We start from the raw sequence: 20,989 nt of genomic DNA, 5'->3' as shown, positions 1-20,989 counted from the left end.
GGAAGACACCGGCATGGACCTTTCAATGGACCTTTCTTTGGATTTGGACTCTTTGGCCTTTCTTGTGCAAAACGTAAGCAGACAGAGACCTATTATTAAGACTTCTTTTGTTTTACAGGGAAAGTCCATCTCACTCGACCTGATGGCAGACACCGCTGCGGATGTTACCATCATTCCCCAGGCAGAGTGGCCTCACGACTGGGAGCTGGTGTCCCCTTGTGGCACAATCTCCGGCGTGGGAGGTGCTGTCAATTCCCGCCGGAGCAAACATCTGGTATGTGTGGAGGGGCCGGAGGGTCAAGTTGCCACAATTAGGCCTTTTGTGGTAGCTTCCAACATCAAATTGTTAGGTAGGGACGTTTTGTCTCAATGGGGTGCCGGACTTGACATCCCTAGCCCTGCGTGAGATTTTTAGTCTGGGCCACTGCGGAGCGCACCTCCTCACCACTCAATTGGAAAACAGACACACCGGTGTGGGTGGACCAGTGGCCCTTACCATCTGAAAAATTAAAGGCGCTCAATGAACTTGTGGAGGAGCAGGTGCGCCTGGGGCATTTAATACCTTCCACCAGCCCCTGGAACACACCTGTCTTTGTGATTAAGAAATCCGGCAAGGACAGGTGGCGCCTGCTCCAAGACCTACGCAGGGTTAATGATGTCATCGAAAATATGGGCCCTTTGCAACTAGGCCTTCCCTCTCCCTCCATGCTGCCCCGGGATTGGCAGCTTGCAATCCTTGATATCAAGGATTGCTTCTTTAACATCCCTTTGTATCCCAGAGATGCTCCCAGATTTGCCTTCTCGGTTCCCTCCATCAACCGAGGAGAGCCATATAAGCGCTATCAGTGGACCACTCTGCCCCAGGGATTGAAAAATTCCCCTGTGCACTGCCAAACTTTTGTGGCTCAGGTCCTTTCCCCGGTCCGTCGCCTCTTTCCCGAGGCAATTTTTTTACACTACATGGACGACATTTTAATTTGCGCCACTGACGCGACCTACTTGAAAGCAGCCTTGGAAAAGACAATAAAGACCATCAAGGACTCAGGATTCCAAACTGCGGAGGAGAAGATCCAGCTGTCATCCCCCTGGAAATACGGCTTCCTAATCACGGGAAGAACCGTCGCGCCCCAGTCCCTCACCATCAAGGACAACCCTCAAACCCTGCGGGACTTGCAGCAGCTCTGCGGCACCATCACGTGGATCCGACCTCTCCTAGGACTCACCACAGAGGAGCTGTCACCACTGTTCCAGCTGCTGAAAGGTGACGGCGACCTGGCATCCCCACGCCATCTCACCCCGGATGCCCGTGAGGCCCTGGAGAGAGTCGCAGCTGCTATCAAGTCCCGCCAGGCACATCGGGTCGTGCGGTCCCTCCCCATCAACTGTGCCATCTTAGGTAAGTCCCCAAACTTACATGCCCTCTTATTCCAGTGGGACGACAGCCAGAGGGACTCACTCTTAATCATAGAGTGGTTGTTCCTCCCACACCAGCCCGCAAAAACAGTGACATCTTTTCTGGAATTGATGGCAAAACTTATTATCAAGGCCCGCCAGCGCCTCCGGACCCTCACAGGGTGTGACCCAGCATGCATCTACTTACCATTAAATTTGGACCAATTGGATTTCCTCTTACAAACAAATGAAAATTTACAGATTTCGGTAGACAGCTATCCTGGTCAAATTTTAATACATTATCCCAAACACAAACTTTTTAAAGACACCTTGTATTTGGCCCCAAAATCTTTCAAAAGTAAGATTCCGTTGAAAGGTGCTCCCACGGTGTTCACCGATGGATCAGGTAGATCCCACAAGTCGGTGATCACCTGGAAGGACCCGGACAGTCAGAAGTGGGAGTCTGACGTCCAAATAGTTCAGGGTTCCCCCCAGATCGCTGAGCTTGCAGCGGTCATGAGAGCCTTCAAAAAATTTCAACAACCTTTCAATCTCGTCACTGATTCAGCTTATGTGGCTGGGATAGCAGAAAGGGCTGAACACGCCCTGCTCAAAGAAATTCAAAACAAAGTATTGTACGGATTGCTCTCAAAACTCATTTGGCTCATCTCACACCGGAAGCAACCGTATCACATTCTGCATGTTAGGTCACACACAGACCTGCCAGGTGACATCACTGAGGGAAACCAGAGAGCAGACGCCCTAGCGATGCTGGCCACCTCCACCTCTGTAAACCCTACAGTTCTAAGACCCACCTTGCCAGATGTCCACATGCAGGCTAAGATGAGCCACGCCTTTTTCAACCAAAATGCCCCGGCGCTTTGCCGTCAGTTTAAAATCTCCAAGGAGCAGGCGCGGGCCATCTTAGCCACATGCCCCAGTTGCCAATCCCACGCCTTACCATCCTTAGCAACGGGGGTTAACCCCCGGGGATTGGGGGCATTGGAAACCTGGCAAACAGACATAACACACTTTCCCTCCTTTGGGCGGCTGAAGTACATCCATGTGTCGGTACACACGTTCTCGGGGGCAGTGTTTGCCTCCACCCACACGGGGGAAAAAACAAAGGATATCATCAAACACTTATACATGGCTTTCTCCACCTTGGGTGTACCTAAAACAATCAAAACAGACAATGGACCAGGGTTTGTGTCCAAACAATTCATGGAATTCGTGCAACAATGGGGCATTGATCACATCATAGGTATCCCACACAACCCTACAGGGCAATCAATCGTGGAGAGAAAACATCAGGAAATCAAAAAATTATTAGACCAGCAGAATGATTCGGCCCTCACCACAAGCCCTGTAGAGAGATTGTGCAAAGCCCTATATGTTCTCAATTTCATGAACTGTTCGGACCATGAGCCAAACCCCCCGATACTACGCCACTTTCACAATAACACCAGGGCGCAGTTAAAAGAAAGACCACCAGTGCTCGTTAAAGACCCTGAGTCCAGGATCATCAAAGGTCCATACCGCTGATAACGTGGGGGAGAGGGTATGGCTGTGTCTCCACAGAACAGGGCCCCAGGTGGATCCCAGGCAAGTTTATAAAACCATATCGGGAAGACATCGTGAAGGAAAGCCACCCCCCGGACCACTCCCCCGAGACGACAGCTCCAGCGGATACCACTGTTGCCTGGAGTTGAAAGAAAAGGAAGGGAAGCAGACCCATTGACGCCGCCACAAGGACTCTGATAACTAATCGATACTTCCCACCGGCTTGGACAGTTTACCCCCTGACCCCAACCCCAACCATTCCTTACCCTTTCCCGTCCTACCACTTTCCTCGCCCCCCTTACCCTCACACCTGACCCCACATTTTTTCTGTTTCAATGTTAATTTAAACGGGGGAGGATGGGGATTTGAAGGGACTTTGGTCTTATTTTCTTTTTTGTATGTTCGAGTTATTAGATTACTGACCACCCAGATGGCAATTACATCAGCCAGAACACCCCGCAGCGACCGGCTTCCTGCAGCTGCCTTCGTCACCATCTTATGGCTCCACCTGGCAGGAAGCTGGCTCATGCCACAGCCCAAGGAAAACGTCTGGGTCACGCTGGCAAAGTCTATAGGACAAGAACAGCTTTGCATGGCCATGGGCAGTGTAGACAATCCGTTGTCTACGTGCCTGGTGGGAGTCCCCCTGTCCGAAAATGATTTTCCGTTCACGGGGATGAAACTCAACCCGGCAGATTCCTGGATGAGTTGGATGAAGACACTACCACAGGCACCACAGGAACCCCAGGAATTGGACCTACTGGGGTCCACAAGGGTCCACTTTTGTATTCGGTTTTATACTAAGGCCCCACAAACAAAACCAGGGCAAAACATCAAAGACGTAACACCAGCAAATAGAAAATACATCAATGAGTGGTGCAATTACACAGGCCCTGTGTTGTCTAAGTCCTACCCATTCCCTAAGGAGCTCCCTCGGGGTGTGTTTCTCATCTGTGGGGACAGGGCATGGGCTGGGATCGCCTCCAATATCAAAGGGGGTCCCTGTAGCCTTGGCAAGCTTACGACGCTAACACCCAATAAAACCCAAATTCTGGATTGGAAGAAGAAAAGTCAATTGGCACGCAAAAAGCGATCATATGGTGAATTTGACCCAAATTGCGATTCCGAAATTTATGATTGGAGTGAGGGAAAGAGGGTCGCCGCTTCTATTTTTCTACCATGGTACGTGGCAGCGAAAGCCCTCGGTGAGATTTCTCACCTGGGGTGTTGGATGAGTAAGCAGGCCAACGCTATGTCTGCTGCATTATCAGACCTCTTGGCAGAAGAGACCACCAGGCACGCCACCTTACAGAACAGAGCGGCCATTGATTTTCTGCTGCTCTCCCATGGCCATAGCTGCGAGGACTTGGAAGGGATGTGCTGCTTCAATCTGACATTGAAGAGCACATCCATCCAAGCCAACATCCAGCGGATCCAGGCGTTGGTCAAAGACTTAAAGACTGAAACCAGGGCTGTGGATGCGGTGAACAAGACCTTCTCCCAGTGGGGTGTTCCTGGGTGGGCCGTGCCAATCGTTAAAGGTTTAATTTGGATTTTGATTATTATTTTCTTAATTTCTGTAGCCTTAACTATCTTTAAGAAAATGTTAACGAGGAACTTGGGGAATGTTTATTTAATAAATCAGAAAGGGGGAGTTGTGGGAGGGGTTCCTGCTCTCCCTTGGAGGCAGCAACAGTTTAGAAAAGGTTGCCAATCAAATGCTGCTCTCCACCCCAGAAGAGCTGTCCATCAATGTTTCGCATACTCCCCAGTTCCAGAAAGCTCACTTATTCTGTTGTCCCCATTGGCTCCTGTTAGAATACCACTCCTCCTCTGTACCCTGATTAGTTCTCTGTCTGTCACCCCACTCTGTCTCCCCCCCTTTACCCGTTGCCCGTTGGCTGTTTTGTACCCTAACCACTCCCACTTCTTTGCCCTTAATACCCAGCGCTGCCTTTCCTCGGGGCTCCCGGAGTTCGCTCCCTTCTGGAGAGTTTGTGTCACTCGTTTCACCCTGCTGTTCCTGCAACGCTCCTGAAATAAAGCCTCTAGGAATAAAGCCACTTCGGAGCCCTCTCGTCCTTACGGTGGAGCTATCCGGGTCCTGCCACATCCTCCCCGCAGACCGGTCCTCCGAGGGTTTTCCCCCGGACAGGCTGGGCACCCGAGTGAAGCCCGGAGGACTTGTATTTTAATATATGTGGATATGTTTAATAATGCACTAGAATCTACTTTGCAAGCTGTAAGACCAGAGAGATTTGGTTAATGTGTACTGGGATGATCTAATAGAAGGGAGAAACTAAACTGGGCTGTTACCAGTAGTACATTCACAAAGTACAGACAGTAACTACTTCTTCCTCACATCACAGCAGTGAGGATGACTGACAGGCTACAGGACAGCCAACGTATAAAACGTACAGCAATTTTTGCAAGAGGAAATGAAATACTGTCAGAAAACACAACCAGATGCAATAGGTACCTTGAAAACATGGATTCAAAGGTTCTTTGCACAAGCTTTCTATGTGCTTGGTATTTTATTTTAGAAACTATTCTAAGTACAGGAACGCTCCTGGTAGTGTAAGCTGTCTTCAGTTCCAACAGGGACACAATTTGGTAGCTCATTCATTTGCAAACAGTTATCACAGTTTCTTAACCTGTTGCCCATAGTGTGCAAACAGCTTTCCAACATGTGGAAATTAACAACCCAGTAATTTTCCTTAGTGTAATTTAATTGCCATCGCAATCAGGAGGCTATTAAAAATTTACAGACAAGGGAAACAGCCTTAGGAAAGTGCAATGCCAAATTATCAATAGATTCTCAGTGCCTTCTTATAGTTATTAAATCCAGTTGTACTCTTGGACCATTTGCACATGTTAATTCTCCCTTTTAACTTTGTTACAATCCCTGAGATTTTCAAATCCTGGTTTTTCTTACCTTAAAAAAAAAAAAAAGGCAAAGAAACTAAACTTCACAGACAAGTGAAGAAGACAGTCTCTTCTGTAAACTCCATTGTAGGAATAGTAACATTAATTTCCAACATCTGTTAAGGGAATATAGCTCAAAGCCTTCTTTTACATTAACCTAAAAATCGTCATAAAGACACAGGAGGTGGTGGTTTGATTTGAGAACACTGCAATTGCTACTTACAATCCAATTACTGCTGACACTACTCCCTAACTGGCAATTAGTGCTTTTTAAAGCTTATGTCAGCCCTGTGCTTTATGCTGTGCAGTCATCCACAGAAGCTGCCAATTAGCTTGATTCCTCTTGCCTTGTTTTAACAGCAGCTCTGTGATGTTTGAAAAGAGAATAATTTGCCATCAGTGTGAAAGAGGTTTTGTTCTTCCCTTTACTGGTATACTAACAGTTCCATCGACATCATGTTCAGCAGTTTGAATTCATAGGAATTTCTTCATGCATACAACAAGATTTGAACCCATTGACTCTACAGTAACAGCTTTTAACTACCTTGAATACACAGCAATTAGACTGTGGTAAAATACATACGGATACCAGGTTTAAGCGCAGTTTAATACATCATCAAACAGCATGGTTACTGCTACGCAGAACCTGCTATGCAGATTTTTGGTGCAGATTATAATAGTAGGACTGTCAGTAGCATTAAAAATTTCACTCTTGAACTGTATTAGTATGACCCCTTTTAGCTGCAGGAGTTACATTCTTGTATACAAATGTTTACATGACTAGTTCAGAACAACAATGTGCCACAGCCAGACGAGTGAAAAAAGGGCAGTGGAATTCACCTGTGATTTTACTGCAGAAGATGCTGATGAAATTTAAAATCCACGATGTGCCAACCCCCTGATGCAGTTTGAACCCCACATAGAGCTGGTGAAACAAAATGGGTTACTATCTGTCTCAAAACAGCTCCTGGAATGGCCAAAGTCTAGGGGGAACCTCTAGGACAGGAAGGGTGGCCACACACCAAACATCTGCCCAGCTGTCTGTAGCCCAGGAGGCAAAGGTTTCTTAGTATCATCAAGGAAGCAATGGGGATAAGATAAAGCCTTTTTTGCCAAATTTAAAATAGTTTAAAGCAAAGGCCTAGATTCTAGGTCTAACGCTCAAGAGTTATTAATTTTTTAAAGAAAATTCAGAAGTTCAGATTGAGAAATTATTGTTAAATTCTAAGTCAGCAAAACACACATTTAAGTGAAAATGGCAGAGAATGAAACTCAATCAGTTTGTGCCTTTTGAGACATACAGACAACAAGTTACTCTAGGCAAAAATAATTTGGTTGTAAATTAATGACTGAATGCTGAAACTGAATTACTGTTGAGCATAAACACAACTTCATTTCTTTCATTTCTTGTGCTGTAAAAAGTTTTTTGAACCATCTCAAATAATAAAAAAGTTTATCTAGTTCCCTATGTCAATTGGTATGCAAGTTTCTGAAAGCCCGAGACATGACAATCATTACACTATTCTTCACCCATCAGTGTAGGCAATCCTCCTTTTCCTCTGCCAGTTCCAAGAAGATAGAAGGAAGGCAAGCACCAAGATTTAGGGAAAAGAGAACAGTCTTTACTCTTGAGAATTTTGGAAAATCTAAGAATGAGTTTAATTAATTGCAAGACATTCATATATAAAAGCACATATATGAATTTGAATTCAGAGCAATTGCTAGGCAGAGGAATAAACTGCAGTGCTGGTAAAAAGCACTGATGGATAAATGGATGACAGAATTTAAAAACTGTAACATCAGATACTTACACATCCCAGTTGCATGAGTTAGTCCTCTGACTTCAGTTAGATTACTCAGAAGCACAGCTTGAAAACCAAACACACTATAAAAAAACTTTTCTTTAGAAGGAAGGTGAACAGCTACTTGTTCCCCCCTCTGATTTCTACTGAAATAATTTATATAAAGTTAAGAGCACATAAAGATGTCCTTAACAAGACAAGCAACCTGACTGCAAAAGTAGTTATCCATTCTGCTGACCAGACACATTTTACCTGGTAAGTGTTCCCAGCTTTGACATTAGGAAAATACAATGCATTACTTCTAAGAGAAGAAGTTTAACATGAACTTTTCAAATCCCATTTTAATTTAAATTTTAATATGCTAAATTATTTAACAATTTCAATGTGTGTACTGAGTGCCACAGAAGAATGAATATTCCATATTATAAAGTTGGAAAGAAAGCCCAAACCTGAAGTCTGAACTATTATAGTACACATCCTGAGCTGACTACCCACCCAGTGTATTGCTGCATTACACATATTTTCAGCTGATTTAAGTTCTTGTGACTGTTAATGTAGTAGTGATGCAGTTCACTTTTAAACACAGGTGCAAACAGCAACAAGTGAATTAAATTTTTGCTTGAAGAGTTAGTAATGAGTTACACTTCTTTACAACAACTGAAGAGAAAGTAAAATGGACTTGACAGACAAACATAAGGCAAACAAAACAGAATGGTAAAGTGTATGAACCCAAATTTCTGAAAAAGAAGCTAACTTACCTCCAAATCTGTCAAGTCTGCTGAAGAAAGAGCAATGTCCATATATAATGCCCGCGTGTTCATTACAGAAGACTCCCTTCATTAACAAGACATAAGCACTATTTTGTTTCACAGGCTCATGAAAAAAGGATGTACTTTGTGCTTTACATTTTATCATCACATGCTATTTCCAGAGTCATACTGGTACTATGAAATGGCTTCATTAACAAATGAGGAAGTGATATACCCTCTCTCCATCAGATGTTTGCCAAATGGTAAAAAGAAAAGAAAAAAAAAAAACCAACTGGTGAGGAGGTACGTTCTTAAGCTTCACAGATATCATGGCAAAAAAGGAAAAGCTTAAATTGACTTCAAGAACATTATATTTATAGTTCTGAACATGTGTTTATGCATTTTACAGCTCTCCAACAGTGACATATTTAAATTTTACTGTAATTACAGAATTTCTCCCAGCAGCCAGAAAGGTGAATAATTTTTAAGTTTTTGGTGCTGATTCTTGACCAAATGACTGTAGCCTTTAGCAGTATGATGTACTTAAAATTGTTGAGTCATATTCTGAAGTGCACTGAAGTAGCAATTTAACAGATGGCATTGTGGAAGGTCTGCATGGATTAAATAGTGTTTCATGATTATTTCCTCAGTTCTCTTTCTGGAACATTTACCTTCACTGATGTCTGACACCTGGTTCCAGGAGTTAAGAGTTATTACCAGAGGAGTCTGGCTTTGATGCCTGGGTCAACTGCAGTGCCAAAGTGGAAAAATCCATCTTTGCAATGTGCAAGGGAAGCTTATACTGGTTACTGTGTAAGAAGTCCCACCTCTAACAGTCTCTTTTCTCTCAGGAATCCCTTACCTTCCCTTTCTCCCTTCCAAACCCAGACTCTTATCATGTCTAACTGAGAACACATCATGGATTCACTCTCAAATAAAATCATATTTGTTTATCCAAGATCACCAAATATTGCAAAAAATAAACTGCATTTCAATTACATGGGAAACGGCAACAAAACAGAGCACTTGATTAAGCACAGTACAACTTTTTTTTTTTTTCTGTGAGCTTAACAGCACCTGACAAGGTTTAAAAAACAAAAAAGGAAAGAAAACTTTACACTTCAATTTTCACAATAATGTTGATTAACTTACGTATAAATTCTGCAACTTGTCATCTCAGTTTAGCTGGTACCTATTACAGATAACAATACCGATAGCTGCCATTTAAGGCACCATTTTTTTATTCTGGGATGAGGATTTAACCATTCTTGATATCCAGCAGGCATTAAGTTCTCAGTTCTTGAGGCAGTCTTTTTGGATATAATACTAAAATAATAGGGTCCACTGGGGGAAGACACAAGTCACATACTTTAGATTGTGGTCCTAAGAGTACAAGAGACTCAGCACATTTGAACATATTAACCTCCCCTTACAGTTAGAAGTTGTTCCTGAAGGCAATATTAACCTAACAAATCTTATGCTGAAACAGATAAAGAGTACAGAGGGACTATTCTACCTCAGCAAAAGACAAGTTAGTAAGAACAGTTTATTGGGATTTCCTGTGCTTTTCTACCTAACCATGCCTCAGGACTACAAAAATATGTTTTGAGTACATAAGAAGCTTAAAAGAACACATATATTTTGAAAACTAAACTAATGTTTTTTTTTTAACAAAGTTTTTACACTCTACCTTGGCTTAAAAGCCAAGATCAACAAACAAATACTGGTATGTTCAACAACAAATTTATCTACCTGCTGCAGGCTTAACATGCCAAGTTAAGAACATGCCTGCAGCTGGAACTATGTCTTTTTTTATTCTACATTATGGTATTCACTCCTGGATTTAAGCATGGATCTTCCATGTAAAGATAAGCTCTAAAAAAACCCAAAGCATTGCTTTCCTCTTCAGTATAAAAACATAGCATGTACACACACAAAACAATCCTCCTGGCAATGACGCCTGCTCTAAATAAAAATAAAAAATAATTGAAAAATATAAAACTGATTAAAAAAGATGCTATGCAGGTACTAATGCCAACTGTGTAACAAAACCTGTCATTCATTCTGCACAATTCTAGCAGGTGGATCCAGAAAGAACATTTGCATTTACTTAAGCTTGATGTTTTATGTGTTCTTTAGACTTAAATTGTCAATGAACAGACTTGTTACTATAATCCAGAAATTTATAATATTGATCCAAATATATATATATTTAAACACAAAAGCAAATAATTCCAGAATTAAGTTTGTGACTTGAGTTTGTTCAACAAATTAAACTTTCCAAAACAAATACATTTGTTTACTCAGATGGCTATAAGTCATGTTTCAACTTCACATTACACTGCAATTAACAAAAATTATTATGCACAAAACCAGATGTTAACTACATCATACAAGCTTACAGAAGTCACCTAATTTCAGTGTTGTGAATTACTGTGTTATGTGTTCACCTTAACAAAACTCCTAAAATATTCTTTATACATTACAAAACAAGGATTTGCAAAACTTTATTTTATTTCCAAGTTATTCCAATCTAAAAATGTTGAAACATAAAAAATACCACTTCCTAAGAGACTTTACAATAAAAGGCTAGCAATCTGGCATGGGAGAGGTAAGTATATGGAAACTTATTTTAACAGTCACAAATCAGTCGCTGGTGATTAAAGAACACTTTGTTCTTCAGAGCTGGTAGGCACTTCCACATAGCCAGAAATGTAAGTTTTCCTACCACTCCTTTTGCCTCCCATACATAAAACTATCCAATGCAATAAAAAAAGGTAGGATAAAAGGGTGGACGTGATGAAATAGAAGTATTATCTAAGGTCTTGATTATTGTTCATCTTGTGTAAGTGTAAAGATTCTGTCCCAAAGTTTTCCTGACAAGATGGAATTATTTGGCCTTTAAAAGTGTTAGCTGAAATACCTCCCTTTTTTACCAGTACATGTTGTTTGCTCACTGCTGTATTGCTGGTTTATGTCTGTAACAGACACTGGCTCTAGGCCAGCCCATGGGTCCTCAAGCATTGAAGGTCTGTAATAGTTTTCCACATCATTAGACACTCTTTTCTCTCTGCCATGCGCTGTACCAAATGGAGTAGATGTCCTGGGTGATCCCTTTGGAAGAAAACCATCAGGTAAAGAAACATTTAATAGTCTAATTCAAACTAAGAAAAAAATGTAAAAAAAAAAAAAAAAAAAAAAAAAAAAAAAAAAAAATCTTAAAATGTTTCCTTCTATAGTAGCAGAGCTCTGAAGCTGAGTATTAATTGTAATTACTACACCTCACTTGCATCTTCCTCAGGAAATATTAACTTTAATGTATTTTACTTACAAGTGATAATTTACCCAGATAAGAACAAAGCACCAACCACAGTCTTCTCCCAAATACTTGTTTACATCACTCTAGCATACAGCTGCAGAAAAGCAGCTCATGCTATTTTTCATAATCTGTCAACAACATGTCTTAAAAAAACTGAACAACAAAACAGGGAGTTAGAGGCTGAGGAAGAGCTGACAATATTAAAAAGAGCAGAAGTCAAATATTAAGTACTTACAGATTGAACACAGCATTCTATAGCTACAAAGAATTCCTTGGGAAAAAAAAAATCCTCTTTTAGCCAAAGCAGTGTTCTGTGAAATTTGAGAACAGATGACTATTTTATATACAATCTCAGTGGTAATCAGTGATTTAGTGGGTATTGACTTTTGCAGGGAGCTTTTCATATTTGATGTTTTTTTAAGATCAAGGATCACAACAATTGCTTCTGTAAAGCTGCTACAAGTCTGCAGCTTAAAGAGTGCTGTGACATAAAGGACATTGTTCTCCTCAGATTCACTCCCCTAAAAGGTGAAGTTCTATCTAAATCTGTACTTATTTAAATTGTTTTAGTTAGCTAAGTTAAGCAACTCTTACTACAGATACACAGTAATCTCCAAGCATGCCCATTGCATTCTGTATGGTTAGAGCAAGAGGATGCCTTGAGGCTATTTATCAGATTTTGTAAAGCAGGTTAAAAGCACTTGATTAATGGCTGCTTTCCCCCACAACCCAGTCACCTCTGAATTTTTGGATCAGCAGTGATGGTAGTTGAATTTGACTTGTAAGCCCTAACAACATCTATGTAAATAGATCATGTGAAACAATTTCTGAGCAAAACTGAGAAATGGTGCCATAAAGTGAAAGACCCAATGTTTAGCCAGAAGAACAGATTTCACTCAGACAGCTTGAACCTATTTCTGCTAATGTGCTGTGGCAGAAACATGTTGATGTTTCTATACGTGAAAAGAAACTTTTCAGCAAGAACTGTTGATGTTTCTATACGTGAAAAGAAACTTTTCAGCAAGAACTTTTCAGAAGCTCCTGAAGTTTGATGATAATGGATACATGATCAAATGTGGGAACATCCATGTCTTATTTATAGAGCACTTTCTCTTTAGAAACTTTCAGTTTCTAATGATTCTTTGCAGCTAGGTTATGTAGCTCAGAGGATGATCTCAACACAGAAGAATTTCTAAAAGGTGGTGAATTACTGTAATGCATCAAATCCCATGAGGGTCAGAGAATCACCTCAGAATACATCTCAAAACTCTCTCAGGGGCATGGAGTTTCCTAGAATAAGCTGACATGCTCTAGCAACAGTGACATTTATGTTAAGTACTCACATTTAGTAGTGAAACAGCAGTACTCACTGCTTTCTGTCCTAAACAAACACAAAACCCCACCATCCACATTTAATGAAGAAACTACCACATTTAATGAAGACCTTTTAACTTTGACATTGTAAAACAGATTGAATGTGGAGTTCATTTATTGCTGTGTTTAATCTGCAGAAGGCAAAAGAAACATGAGCTGATATAATGATCTGCAGTATTCAGGGAAGGAGCAAAATAATTCAAAGGTAAGGCTCATTTGTATGGATTTATTTAATATTCTTAAATTTCACTACAGTATGATGCAGACCATCAGTAACACTGACATTACACTAACATTTTAGCATTTTTGAAATATAGGAAATTTATTATTCTGTAATACAAGTTCAACAGCCTTCAGCACATGTTAAATTTAAGCATGTAGATTATTTAACTTTAGAATACTAGTCATCATATGCTTTTTCCCCCTCTGATTTTTTTTTTTAGGGAAGAAAACCAAAATGTGATCATTTACATTACAGACCTGTGGAAAAGGAAATCAGCTCTACCTGTACAAGTGAAACCATTCAGTGCAAGGGGCACTATCTGGTACCAAAGACAGCTTAAAAAAACTTTCTATTAGTTGTCACTAATGCAAACAGCATTTTCTCAATGAACTTTCCTTAAAAAACCAGTCAATCTAGTCTCAGTACTTTTTCTTTAGATAACAAATCGCTCTTTGGAGTAGAGAACAACAGCTTTTAGTGCTATTCATTAAAAAGTTACTAAGTGGAGTAATGTTGCCTTGAAATTGAGGATAGTCACTCCCTTTATCAGCTTGCTTCACCTGATGTAATTACAGCTGCTGGCATATGCACAAAACACAAAAATCACAACTGTACCATTTCAAAAGGGTGGCATTTCTTTTACTTCCTGTAATAATTTTTGATCCATACCATTCTGTAGCTGCTGCTAGCAGCTAGATCAGTAGTTCCTGTTGAGTGTAGGGAATGAAACATTACCAATAAGTGAATTCTAAGTGGAGATGAGAAATGCAACAAAGACAGATCACAGAATGGTTTGGGTAGGAAGAGACCTTAAAGATCATCTAGTTCCAACTTTCCTCCCAAGGGCATGGACACCCCCGACTAGTTCGGGTTGCTGAAAGCCCCATCCAGCCTGGTCTTGAACAATGCCTGGGATGGTGCATCCACAGCTTCTCTGGGCAACCTGTTCCAGTGCCTCACCACCCTCATAATATGAGGGTAAAGAGCTTCTCCCTAATATCCAATGTAAACTTACTCTCACAGTTCAAAGACATTCTCCCTTGTCCTGTCACTACAGGCCCTTGTTTCCAGAAACATGTTTTCATAAAATATAAAGCAGAAGCACCTCTGTGAAAAAAACAGAAAGTGCTGTAAACTACTGGCCACATAAAGGTTGAGTAAGCCATTTCAGAAAAAACAAGCTCAGTATGTTTTTCTTCAAGTTTTCTGTTTGTTTCAAAGAATGAAAGTCTTTGAGCACAGAATGCTAATGGCAAGACATTAATAAAACACTAAAGTAAACATAAACTGTCTTTTTAGATTTTCCAATGCAATTTTAAAGGGTCACTTAAAACTTTTATCTCAGAAGTGACTGTAGCATCATAAATGTCAAAGGCATTGCAGTTCAATTAACAGGATCTACAGAGGAGAGGAGACAATGCACATGCCTCACAAGAAACCTGATGCTTAGAAAATGCAGAAAGGCTTTCTATCTGAATCTGTTTATGGCCTCATGGGCAGAGATCCTTGCCCACACCAAAGCAGATGAGGACTCATGGTTTATGAGACTAACTCCCTCTGTGATTGCCTCTACTGCCCTCCCAGGCAGAACAGCTCATGTGTACACACAAAGTGCAGACTCACACATTTCTTCAGTCCTGGGCAAAGCTACAGACATTCTAATATCCTCTGAGTCTCTGAAGGAGTTGCCATCAGGCCAGTGATCCTAAACTACACACAAGGTCTAAAGAAGGAGAGGGGAGAATGGAAGATGTTGTGACAGTCTGACACTGGATTCAAACTTGTACCTTCTTTCTGTAATGTTTCTTACCTCAGAATGTAACCTGACTTTATGTCAGGTTTCTTACATCAAGAATGGAGCCTATGGGTGGGTTCCCATCCTCAGGTGCTGACATGAAACAGTTCTGACTAAAACTAAAGACAAAAGGATTCCCGCATATTCTTCTGCTCAATTAATTCTAAGGCAGGCTTTGAAAAAAACACTTAATTGAACAGCCAAAGAGTGATCTTTTGAAGGAAAATTAGACATCAGTGACATAAATTGTCCCTCCATAATCTGCAGCAGAAATGGCACAAGATTAGCTTTTTCAAAAGGCACTGAGGTTATGCAATCTGTTGGCTTCCATACCAGGAGAGTCTCTGCTGTTGTGCTGAAGACAATGTATAAATTTTCTAATGATCCCCTTCCACCAACTATGAGATTTCTGAGTTAATTGCATCATAAGAAAACAACAAAATACTAGTCTTCAATGGACACATGACAATGCAGTGCAGGCACATTAAGATTTTACTAATCTCTATTAAGATATGACTTCATTATCATATTTAATCAAGTATCAATAAGAGCAAAAGAAATTATCATTTTACTGCACGTGTCATTTGTTACACTTTTAAGGCTTCTCTAATATTGCATAAAGCCAGTTATATACATAAAGCTGTTATCCTGAGAACTGTCATCCCTGTGTGCATTGCCAGTCACATGCTACAACTAACACAGCTGCAAAAAAGCTTAACTCATAGAACCTGTTGTAGATGGCTTTCAGGAAGCTTTCAGTGCAAAGTAAAGACTTTAAAATGAGAGTCTATTACCACAACAGATGCCCTCATTTCTGCTTAAAGGAATTTCAGCTTAATTCTCTTTAATAGAGCACTCCTATTCTCTGTCCGTGTCCCTGAAAACTCTGTGTGGATAGGGTGCGGATAGCGCAGCTCCCACGATGGACGACAGTAAACGCACACACTTCACCACTGCATCAAAGAAAATTGATAAGAGGGAGGCAGGAAGGTGATTGCTGTCGTTTTGGCCGGTGCTTAATTCTCTACCTTCATACACCAGAATATGAAAAAGAAAGCTGCACTTTTGTCTTCACAACCCGCCAGCCTACGGCCCTCTTCCCTTTCCTCATCTCACAGCTGTCTGTGCTCTGTCTGTCCTCTCTACTGCGGAGGAATGGGCGGGGGAAAAGCTGATGTTGCCCAGTGAGGTTCAAGCCTCGCTCTTCCCTGAAAATCCTGTTAGCGGGTGGACGGTGCTCTGGCACAAGGCCCGGGTGTGCCTTCCCCTAGCGGGCTACGGGCCTCACTTAGAAGCAGCAGCTCCCTCCCTCCCTCTTTCCTTCCTCCCCGTGTCCCTCTTCGCCTTGCCCCATACCTGGAAGTGCCTCTGGAAGCCGCCGGGCGAGCGCTTGTGCTGCGGCAGTGAGTGCAGAGGCGCTCCGGCCGGGGACGCGCCGCCGTACGGAGCCGGGTACCGGGGACTGACGCTCTGCGGCCTGCGCGGGGTCTGCGTCCCCGGCGAGGGGCTCCCGAAGCGCCCGCGGAACCCGGGGCCTCGGGGCGAGAGGCCGCTGCCGTACGGCCCGGGCCGGTGGCCGTAGGGCGGCGTGTGCTGGGGGCTACCGTAGCCGCGCGGAGAGGGCGGCAAGGGTCCTCCACCGGAGGGAGGGCTCCGGAAGGCACCGCCCGCGTAGGGAGGTGTCGGTGCGCGGAATCCCGGCCGGTACATGGCCGGGGCAGGCCGGGAATGGCGGGAGCGGAACCTGTGCAATGGCGGCGGCGCCGCGTCCGCTCTTTTCTCATCCCCCGCCTCTTCCCCGCCAGGCGGGCAGCAGGTTCCGGCCTCTAAACGTTCCGCGACGGGCAGGGCGAGGCGCCGTCCATCCCATCCCGCCGGGAAGCGGGAGGCAGGACGGAGGGCCCGGCAGCCTCACTGAGCGACCCGGCGCGCCGGGTCCGAGGGATTCTGCGCGCTTTCAGCTGAAGAGGAGTAATCTGGAGTAGGAGTCTCAGAAGATGCCTGGTAACTCAGACGATGGGGCACACGGCGCCCATAGGCTCAGCGTGGCTGTCAGCGAATGCCCGCGGTTCTACAGCTGCTAAAAAACAACGAAACGAACTCCTGTAAAGCAAAGCGAGTATTTACCTCACATTTCGTGTCACTTCAGATATGCTTATTTCAGATATGCTTGTTCGGGAGTCTAAGCCTACGTGTTACGGCAGTCCCGATTGAAAAAACAGGGTGACATTTAAAGAGCACTTTAATGAAAGGGTTTTCCTCAAAATCAGTTTGAACTGTCAGCAATTGAGTGGTAGCTCAGGCAAAGACTTACTCATATAAACTTGTGGCAAAATACTATTTTGTAGGAGAACTTCATATTTAGCACAGTCAATTTAACAATGTTATTATTTATTACCATTCCTGCTCTGTTCTCAAGTACATAATAATGCAAGTCCTCAACAACGCTGTAAAAATAGTAAATATTCTTTAAAATTAATATTTATTTCTGTCAGTACAACAAAGCACTACTCGGTTTTAGGACATTGCAATATAGGAAAATTAAGAAGGGCTTTCAGAACAGCAGTTAACGAAAGTTAACTATTAAAATAAGCAGAAAGTTTCTGTGCTTTATATACCAGTCCTGCCTTTCTTTAGTTTTAAACAGGTTTTGGTTTGTTTTTTTACAATGACAAACACTAATTTTATATTCACAGGAACCTCACCTCCCCACTATGTTATACAATCTCTCTGTGAAAAATGAGACAATATCTTTTAAATTCTAAAAGAGACTAAACCTGCTCATTTAATTTTTTTAATTATCCTTTAGTCTGGAAGACTATCTGTTTTTATTGTGCACACAAGGAATGCCATGTCTACACAAGACAGTTTATCAATGTAAGTTACCAAATTATCGACAGATAATCATTCCAAAAAAGCACAGCTTAATTTAAACCCCTTTGATACCACATGAATTAGAAATACATACCATTGTGCACCTGTTGAGTTATTCTGGGGTAATTGTACTGATTAATTTCTTCTTCTTGACAAATCTTTAAGCATCCATGTAGTACTTTTGATTACACACAGCACATCCAGTCAACAAACCTGTCATGTAGATTTACTCTATGTTCTTCCTCAGCATTTAGGCAGACTGACATGTGAACATGTCTTAAGCCTGTGCTTATCATCATGCTCATTTTCAAGCAGTCAGAAGTTTCGGCTGCTTTTGAGATACAGAAGGTGTCTTCAATTAATTCAGAATGTGTCTTCTTCCTCACATATTTCTGACAAACCAATGCCGAACCTCTGTGCAGGCTTTTGTATCCTGTTAGAGACGCAAGAAGACACCATGGTGTTCCTGTAATAAGCCTTCTGCTCTGTCCTAACACTGACTAAAAGTAGTCTGAGGGTACTTCGTTCAGGGAAGAGTTGCTCAAAGGTCAGTTCAAGCTAACCTTTCCATAACTACACCCAGCTGAAGATACAACTTACAGTGTAAGTGATATTGCACCTACAGCGACGGCGAAATGAGGGGAAGGATCTTCCTCGTGCCGCTGAGCGCATCCGGTGCGGCTACCTGCCTTGGTAAGCGCGGAAAACCCTTCAGGGTGGTGGTGGTGGTGGGGAGAGGGGTGGCGGGAGGGTTTCTACTTTTATTCCACCTTGGCAATGTTGTACGTCACGGTCTGTACGCCGGGCCGGAAGTACAAATTTCCAGCCATCAAACAGCGGAATTCCCGCCGCGAACATCTGCAGGACGCCTCCCTGCTTTATGAAGTCCAGGCAGGAGTGCTTCATAGCACAGGAGAGGCGCACCGTCCCGCCGCTGCTGCGGAGGGGGGAGCGCGGCAACCAGCCGGGACCAGCACACCCCCTGTCCCGGGAGAATCCAAGACTGTCCCGGGGGTGGGCGGGGAAGGGGGCGGTGGTGGCGGCGGCGCTTGCGCCGAGCGCTCGGTGCTGTCTCGAGTGGCGGGGATGCTGCGCGCCGGGCTGGGAAGAAGGAGCCGATGTTGCGATGTTGTTGGAGGAGCCCGTGCCCCGAAGCTGCCGGCGGCAGTGCCAGAGTCCTGAGCGCTGCCTATGCCTCCCCTTCCCCGGGCAGCGGCGGCGGGGCGCGGAGCGGAGGCGCTCCCCCGGCAGGTACCGAGCCGTGCCGCACCCTCCTCTTCCTCTGCCTCCCCTCTCCCGCCGCGTCGGGCCCCTCTGTCCGTGTGCTCCCGCCGCGTTCTTAGTTGGTGCCGCTGGGGCTGTGGTCGGAGCCGCTTCTCTGGGGGGGCGGGCGCGAAACACCTGCGGGAGGTTCCTGTGAGGGGCTCGCGAAGGGGGTCCCTGCGCGGCCGTGCCGCGCTGAGCGCAGCCCCTGGGCAGCCTCGGGGCTCGGACTTCGGCCGCAGGAGCGCGCCGCTTGTGCCACGGAACGTGTCGGCTCTCCCGGCAGCCCTGGCTACCGTGTTCCAGGCCCGATCTTTTTGTAAGGTTACCAAAGTGTAACTGCCCGCAGTTGTGCTTTTTAATTTTTTTTTTAATAAAATGAAATAAACCCAAGCTGCAACAAAGTGATCGTTCTTTGGCTACAAGATTCTCTGTTATTAAATCATAGAAACATAGTAACAATGGCGTTGGTGGCGCTAGAATCGGAGGAAGTTTGCAGTTCTGCCTCCCACTGTGAACATACCAAGTGTGTTCCAGGCTGGAGTGTACCCACTGATTGTGAATTAGTCCACGGTAGTGATGGACTTGATGATAATTTACTGCATGGATAAAGTGAAAAAATGCTGATTGTGCAGCAGTCATGTCTTCTGGAATTGAAAGTAATTGGAATGGGATCTCTTAATTTGCATTGTTGCAAAAATTAATTGGCTCTTCTAGGTGTCCTCTTCTGTCACAACTATAAAGGAAATATTTTTGGAATATGACACAAGAATTGATTTCTGTTCTATGGAATGATTTTTCTGTTGGTTGCTTATTCGTATTGTTAGCCTAGGCCAACCTTGGAATGAGCTATTGAGCTTAGCTAAAGAGTGTAAATCATATTGAGAGTGAGTGAGTCTATTTATTCTTAATCACAGTCATTTGTGAAAGATACATATGACAGTCTAATTCACAATAAATTCAAGCATCATGGGAATTAAGAGTTTACACAGAGGATATAATTAGAGCTGAGAGAGTGATTTTTCATTCAGTCATCAAGTTACTGGTATAAATAAAAGCAAAAATACAAGAGAAAATGTGAGTTTGCATTTTAGAAAAGGTGGATTGTTGAGTCAGGATTCTAACAAAGTCTAACTTTGGGTATGTGCCTTTTTAGGAAGCTAGTGATGAAAGTAATAACCCAGGAGATGTTTCTAGTTAATGCTGATCAATTCTGATCTCTTATGTTTGTTTATGATGTGTTTTTGTCTCTTTTTGTTCCTACAATAGATAATACTCCCTTATTCAGGCTTCATGTACCAGAACTGCTGATGTTAAAAGGCTTTCTACTGCAGTTTTTCAGCAAAATAGTGTCACGCTGCATATATAATCTGGCTCATATATATATATATATTTTTTTTGTGTGTGTGAATATCTGTGTTCTATTCGGAAGAGACTAACAGGTCTGTTCCTCAATTTTCAAAAGCAAACTTTTGATCTCTCTTCTTTCTTGCATTTCTTCATTATCATGGGTATCTGTTATTTACTGTCATTAAAAAAAAAAAATCACAATGGTCTGTTTGTCTTCAAAGCAACAGTTGTGCTCTCCTATTCTGTCCAGCTATGGAAGAATCCTAACCCCTGAACGGAGTGTTAGATGATGCCATAATGTGAGTGATATGATAATTAGTAAGGGTTCTTCAGTTTTAGTTATGCATAAATACATATTTA

General features: G+C 42.9%; 3 protein-coding genes across 3 annotated transcripts in view; 2 read left to right on the top strand and 1 right to left on the bottom strand.

Annotated features, from left to right (window-relative positions):
• The first annotated feature begins 1,320 nt into the window (after window positions 1-1,320).
• On the top strand, window positions 1,321-5,042 carry LOC128800163 (uncharacterized). Its single transcript, XM_053965165.1, has 2 exons — window positions 1,321-1,396; window positions 2,974-5,042. The coding sequence occupies exon 2, from the start codon at window positions 3,386-3,388 to the stop codon at window positions 4,991-4,993; it is 1,608 nt and encodes a 535-aa protein (XP_053821140.1). The 5' UTR covers window positions 1,321-1,396; window positions 2,974-3,385; the 3' UTR covers window positions 4,994-5,042.
• A 3,742-nt stretch (window positions 5,043-8,784) lies between these two features.
• On the bottom strand, window positions 8,785-18,475 carry MPLKIP (M-phase specific PLK1 interacting protein). The gene is made up of 3 exons (XM_053937110.1): window positions 18,418-18,475; window positions 16,499-17,052; window positions 8,785-11,545 (listed from the first exon to the last, which is right to left on the bottom strand). The coding sequence occupies exons 1-3, from the start codon at window positions 18,473-18,475 to the stop codon at window positions 11,342-11,344; spliced, it is 816 nt and encodes a 271-aa protein (XP_053793085.1). The 3' UTR covers window positions 8,785-11,341.
• Window positions 18,476-19,123: 648 nt separating this feature from the next.
• The window catches only part of LOC128784970 (succinate--hydroxymethylglutarate CoA-transferase-like), a 48,784-nt gene continuing 46,918 nt past the window's right edge, over window positions 19,124-20,989 (top strand). The window contains exon 1 of the mRNA XM_053936981.1: window positions 19,124-19,267. Coding sequence (XP_053792956.1) covers window positions 19,135-19,267 — 133 coding nt within the window. The 5' untranslated portion in view covers window positions 19,124-19,134. The remainder of the gene's footprint in view (window positions 19,268-20,989) is intronic.

This window comes from Vidua chalybeata, chromosome 1 (assembly GCF_026979565.1).
Source record: "Vidua chalybeata isolate OUT-0048 chromosome 1, bVidCha1 merged haplotype, whole genome shotgun sequence".
NCBI lineage: Eukaryota > Metazoa > Chordata > Aves > Passeriformes > Viduidae > Vidua > Vidua chalybeata.
The sequence above is the reverse complement of the archived record's forward strand: the minus strand, read 5'-3'. Positions and strand labels throughout refer to the sequence as shown.